At 37.3% G+C, this 6,394-nt stretch overlaps 1 protein-coding gene across 4 annotated transcripts in view; it reads right to left on the bottom strand.

Moving 5' to 3' along the window:
* Positions 1-2,169, bottom strand: part of lhx6b (LIM homeobox 6b) — a 9,533-nt gene extending 7,364 nt beyond the window's left edge. Inside the window, exons 1-3 of one of the 4 annotated variants that reach the window (XM_042223453.1) lie at positions 1,935-2,169; positions 1,177-1,307; positions 486-617 (exon numbers count right to left, since the gene is read on the bottom strand). In XM_042223453.1, coding sequence (XP_042079387.1) covers positions 486-617; positions 1,177-1,179 — 135 coding nt within the window. In that variant the 5' untranslated portion in view covers positions 1,180-1,307; positions 1,935-2,169. The other 3 variants (XM_005928825.3, XM_042223452.1, XM_042223451.1) reach the window with 3 other exon arrangements.
* Positions 2,170-6,394: the final 4,225 nt, after the last annotated feature.

Below are 6,394 nucleotides of genomic sequence, written 5' to 3'. Positions count from 1 at the left end.
ATTAAACAGTAGTGAAGCCAGTACACCGTTAAACCTGTTTTATTTAGAGCATCTAGAGCATAAATCAATGCACACACACACACACACACACACACACACACACACACACACACACACACACACACACACACACACACACACACACACACACACTGACATATCACACTCCGATAGCTCTCTTAATCGAGATGCTCAACTAGAAATTAAACAGCGTTAGAAAAAACTAAAACTAAAAGCATTTGACCAGTTCTGTACAGTCTTCTGTGGAATTCTACACTAACTGGGATTTTTTTCGAAAAGAAGGCAGACATGAAGAAAAATGGACAGCAACCTCAGGAAACGTTTGCAGAATGATCATTTCGGTCATTATCAGTGATTTCCTGAAGACAGGGATGTGAAGAGAAGCTTACGCTTTAAATAAAGAAAACAAAAACAAAACAAATCTTACTTCTCACTGTAGGATTTATTATGGGTTAATTTCGCACCTTCAGTAGGTAGCGGTCTTGGATCTCCATGCCGCAGCTCGCGCACTGGTTCTTTGCCGCCGGAGGAGGGCAGAGGCAGGCGGCCTCCGACGGGCTGGACTCCCCAGACTCCTTCTTCACCTCCGATTTAGACTGCGCAAAGACAACAAAATAAATTAAATTAAATTAAAATAAAATAAAATAAATCACTTTTATAGCAAATACAATTTCATTGCATCTTGTAGATTTAAAAATAAAATAAAACGTCAGTGAAATATGTAAATCCTAACCAGAGACGTGGTGCCAACATGAAGATCCAGTCCAGGAAAAAACATTGATATAAAAAAAAACAAAAAACCCCCCCCAAAAAACTCGATCTGGTAGCTAGTGAGTGCTAACTATTTCTGTGTATATTTACTAATAATTTACCCGTATATGTTGTATACAACATGCAATTTCAAGTTGCATAAAATTACATGAATCTGTATCTCAGCCCAGAACCGTTGCAATGTGTGAACTCCAACCGCAAAAGGAAAGTGAATAAACTGAGTTTTGGCGTCTTTACGCTCCATCTCCTCCCGATTAAACCTGCGCTTCCGCCAAATTAACTCTATCCCGTTACGAAAATAAATAAATAAAATGTGGAGAGTGAATGAAAGACAAAGAAATGAAAAGGTTGAAAACCAAACTCGTCCAGATGTTTGTGACTCACCATTTTCGGATCTTGAAGGCTGCCTATTTGGAGAAGAGATGGAGCTTGCTCTGCGCATTACGCATCTCTGCCCCAACCCACACTATATCCGGTCCAAAACAAGGAATAACAGTTTCTCCTGCATTTAAACCCTGGCAACAAAAGAAATTTTGATGCAATTAGGAGGGGAAAAACTATATATGATCGATCATTCCTCTTGTGCACGATAGGAGGCTGTATTCCCATGCAATCAAACGCAGTGAAAAGAAAGGATGGCACTATATCTGCAATTAGCGGTAGATTGAAATGCTTCGCTTGATAAGAGGCAACCCGAGTGTCAATTTCATCTGTCAATCAAAAAAAAGGCAACCAAGCCACCAAGCTAAGAGAGAGAAAAAAGCGGCACATCCTAATTTCAATAGCCGTATAATCGAAAATCGAAAAATCTCAAAGTGAAGAGGCTCAATTGGAGATCGGTCTATTCATAACAGACAATGTGCCGAAACTGCAGCTGATCTTGAGACATAAAGGAGCTTGATTGTCTCTTTCTCATGATGGACCCATTTAAGTACTTGAGGCTCCCCTGCGTGATTACAGCTGCATTCATAAACTGCCAAAAAATCTGCGTTTGGGTGGCAATCCGGACTTCGTGTTGTCCTTCATTCCTCGAAATTAACACGAATGCAAGATTATGTTAATTACCAGCTACGGTATAAATATTGGAGGCAGTAAAATGAGGCGAGAGGGCCTATGGGAACATAAAAACATATACTTCATACATAGAAAACCTCCCAAAAGCAGAGAAAACATCGTCCGATGAAAGTTTTTCCAAAACATCACAGGTAAAATATCCAAATAATTCCGGGGACCATGTTTCTTTTGTTCTCCCAAGGGTTTCCTTCTGTTTTTCTGCATTCAACACAAAAATAATAATAATAATCCAACTTCATTCACTCTGCAGGACAAACCAGTGGCTCTAGTGACCCTCCCATACAGTCTCACAGTTCTGCCGTTCCTCCCCGCCTCGACTCGGAGTTTACACCCAGTTTAGTCAGACAGGATGTGATGCTGCACGCTGGACCAGCAGACCTCCTTTCTCACAGGAAAATGTAGATTTAGCGCATTAATTCAAGAAAAAAAAGAAAAAAAAACAGCGAATACCGGCTAATTAACTGAATTTCTTCGTTTGGATATAAAGGTCACAGCTTTGAGGCCACTTCATCAATCAGCTCTTATACATGGAAGTGATTTCACACTTCCATGTATAAGAGTTGATTGCAACGTAAGGAGTTTAATGACGTCTGCAGTGGTAATAATTAGTCATGTAGAAATTCTCTTAATTTTTCTAAAATGGTTTAAGTGGTATACTTTTTTTTGCATTATCAGAATGGGAAAAAAATCTATTTGTGATCCTATAGGATATAGGAAATGCTGCTCTACAGAAATTTAAGGTCTATTTAGAGTTTAAAGCATATAATTAGACCCAGAAGATTTCTATTCATACTTTTAGAGAGTGCATGTTCAGCGCTTTAGCAAATAAGTGAATACTGTTCATAAAAATATACAGTTGGGGTACAAAAGTATTATTATTATGTGAGTTAAAAAGTTTCAGTGAAAAGATGAAGTCCTTCTGCTTAATGACAGATTTAAGTGACGCCATACATTTTGGGGATATTCTAACAAACATGATTTCCTCCAGAAATAGTTCAGTGAGGTTAACAACTACTCTTCAAGTTGTATTAAAACTGTTTTGGGGGTATCTTATATTTGCACTAATACGAATCATGTTTTGCAGTAATGCAAAGCAGAAGGCGGAGGATGTCGTCATAGAATAGACCACTTGATCGTGATGAAGGAGACTTTGTAAAAATGTCTAAGCAAAGCACTGAGAAAATACCCCCAGACTTAAACAGTCCCACCACAAAGTTTCACTCATACCCTGCAGGATAGTAATGCTCCAGCTCTTTCTTGGACACCTTTCTATTGCCTGTCAGAAAAGAAACATGCTGATATAACTTTGTTCACCTCAAGCATTTGGCACTGGTCTCCTCCAAAGAAAGGGTTTTGTGATGCTTCTCCTCCACCGATACCAACGATAGAAAATGATCCAATAATCTACACAGTATTTTTACAGCGCCTTGCAGTGAACCCATGATTTGGTGCTGAGAAAGCCCCTCATTGCTTAGAATAACAGTTTTACTTCCAACACTTAAACTTAGTACTGATGACATGTTTCCCAGCATCACAGTGCTACTTAGTAAACTAGAGAGGCAGCTCTTTCTTGACTTTTTTTTTTTTATCCCTGACTGATGGTTTCTGTTGATCTGCTGCCATGTTTGTCACCTGCACTGACATTTTTAGGCTGAGAAATACCACAGGAAATTAAATATAATGTTACTGGCCCAATTGGCAGTAGTTTAGAGACAATATTAAAGTTTGATTGAATCTCAGCAACTCTGAGGTAATTTAATCAAACTGAATGACAAACAAAAACACTTGAATTTAAGGGACTCTGCAGTACTGTACTCTTTGTGGAAAAGATTGAAAAGCATCGGTAGTCAGATACCTATTCTTATGCTTACTTACACATTTGAACAATGAAGGGACGTGCAGAGCACATCCTCTACCAAGTCCACTTTAAAGAAAGTGAACTGAAGCAGTGCCAACATTTTATGGTTTCTTCCTTTGGCTATGCTCCACCTCTTCTGTAAGTTTCATGAAATTTAGCTTGGTCATTTTTACGTAATCTTACTGACAAACAGACAACCAGCACCGATCACACACCTCATTCTGCTTGCATCTCCACAGGGATACTTAAGAGGCTTTATTGTTTAACTGCAGTCATTTATATGATGTTTTATGTTGTTTCTAAATATGTTAAAATGGCAACATGTTACGACATGCCACGTTCACTTCAGGGTTCCCTGAGGTCATGGAGGACGATTAACGCCTTGGCTGTTGTGTGAATATGATGATGTAAACATTCATGTTTGATTGGCTAAGCTGATAAGTAAATGTGGTTTATGAATAGCTCCCCTGATACATGGCAATATAAAATTGAGTTTCTGTAGAAAGAAAGTTTTGTTGACAGATGTTTAACTACCATTTGGGTACTTGTACTCTTTATGTGTGTTCATAACAAAATATACTTTTAAATGTTTGAAATGCTTTCTATCTTTCTTTCTGTGCTTGAAGTAATGTGTTCCCTAGAGATTTCACAGCATCGACGTCAAAAATATATCCCTTTGTTTATGTGTGTGTGTATATATATTATATATATATATATAATATATATATATATATATATATATATATATATATAATATAATATATATAAATATATAATATTAATATATATATATATATATATATATATATATATAAGATTTTACTCCAAACACCTTCAGAGAGGGGAACAAAAAGAACAAAAGTAAAGGTTTCCACAAAATCAATGACTCTTAATTTTTATTGATCACTTAAAAAGCAACCCTGGTTGTCTCAGTTTGTATTGTCAGTGTAATGCACTTCAGAAGCTCTCTGCGTTAACTGTAATTACTAGATGGAGCAGGGTCAGCTTGAAGTGGGCTGGTCAAGCTGTAAGAGAAAAGAGGTTCTTTAATGATAATGTGACCGTGTTTTTGGAGGGTTTTGACCAGTTTCTGACCATGTGAACACTATGAGGTTTTTATCAAAGACAGTGATGTTTGACAGATGATCTGAAAGGACCATTTTCATCCTCGAAATGAGAAGTGGCAAACAACGATGCTTCCTGGAGTGTTTACTTAGTGTGAAGCCAAAAACTGATTTCTGTATATCACCCAACTGAAACAGTGTCGCGATAAAAGAAAAGAGATGTTGTAAACTAGCAATAAATGAGGCAATACTTCATAAAAAAATATATTACTTATAATATTATAAGCCTGTATATGAATAAAGGTGCACTCCAGAATTCTGATTGCCAACATCTGTTTGTCCTGATGTGTGGTATATCTTACTTCTCTTGAAATTTTCAGCATCGCCAGTGTTGATAATCTACTCAGCAGCTGTGTGTTTTATCGTCATTTTTGCTAATATTTTACTAATATTTCTACAATAACTCATTAATGAATTTCAAACATTTAAAATGTCAATATTTTGAGCAATCAGATGAACGCTGTGATTCAAAAGCAATAAAGTGGGTCTTTTAGTTTAGATGACAGATTTTGTCTAGTTTGCTGTTCAAGAACTAAAGTCAACATATAGACCAAAAAAAGTCATCAGGGGTTAATGACAGATTTCACTGCATATCGTACTGTGTATGACTGTGTACGTGACAAATAAAATTTGAATTTGAATTTTGAATTTGATTTGTTACCTGCATTTCCAATAAGGTATGTTTTCCTGCAACTAAGAAACCATCGGAATACCTATATGAAAGTAGACTGTAATGACAACAAAGTCAATTTGGTGACAAAACTGTCAGCATTAGCTTGCCTACATGCTGTGCAGCTAACTGGCTTTTTATTTAGCTATCTGGCTCACAACACCACCTTTGTATTGCTTGTAGACGGCAAGCTTACATGATATATGAACCTTTAAAATGTTTTTTTGTAACAGTCTCAATATAAATAACATTTGTTTTATTTAGTCCTTATTTACTAGTAATTTTCTACGCTAGCCACTTGTCTAAACTAAAAGGCAAACTAGTTTTACTTTTAATTAGCCAGAAGAAAAGTGTCACAGAGTTGTTTGAATGCACTGACAATACTAACTCTTGTTTCTTCTGCCATTTGGCCGAATATGATTTACTGGAAAAAGTCATGCACAGTATAAACGAAGGACAAACCTACCATGTCTGAAAACTGAAGCCAACACTAAAGTCCCTTAAACCTGCAGTGTTTTCAGTGGCCACCAGGGGGTGAGCCCTGTGGCTGCAGAAAACCTTTTGTTTATATAGAGCTTTTGCAGACATGTGAGCGCCAACCATTTGACATAAACATGTCAGCCATTTTGGGCATGACAAATATAATGACAGTGTAGAATCAAAGCTGGTCAATGGTCATTTGGCAGGATGCAATGAGGAAAAAACAAGAACTACCTCGCCAGTTGCAAGTGGTTGCTGGAAGCTGATGGCAGCTGTTGGCACTGGCCTAAAGATGGTCAGTGACCCATATCTTTCCCTAGTGACCCAACTATCACAAGCATAAACCTCCTTGTGACTGTATTGGTTCTCCATTTCCGGTTTTACTACCAATCAGCT

Source organism: Haplochromis burtoni, unplaced genomic scaffold (assembly GCF_018398535.1).
Source record: "Haplochromis burtoni strain Fernald_Lab_line unplaced genomic scaffold, NCSU_Asbu1 Contig_111, whole genome shotgun sequence".
Lineage (NCBI taxonomy): Eukaryota > Metazoa > Chordata > Actinopteri > Cichliformes > Cichlidae > Haplochromis > Haplochromis burtoni.
This window is presented reverse-complemented; position numbering and strand designations above follow the sequence as displayed.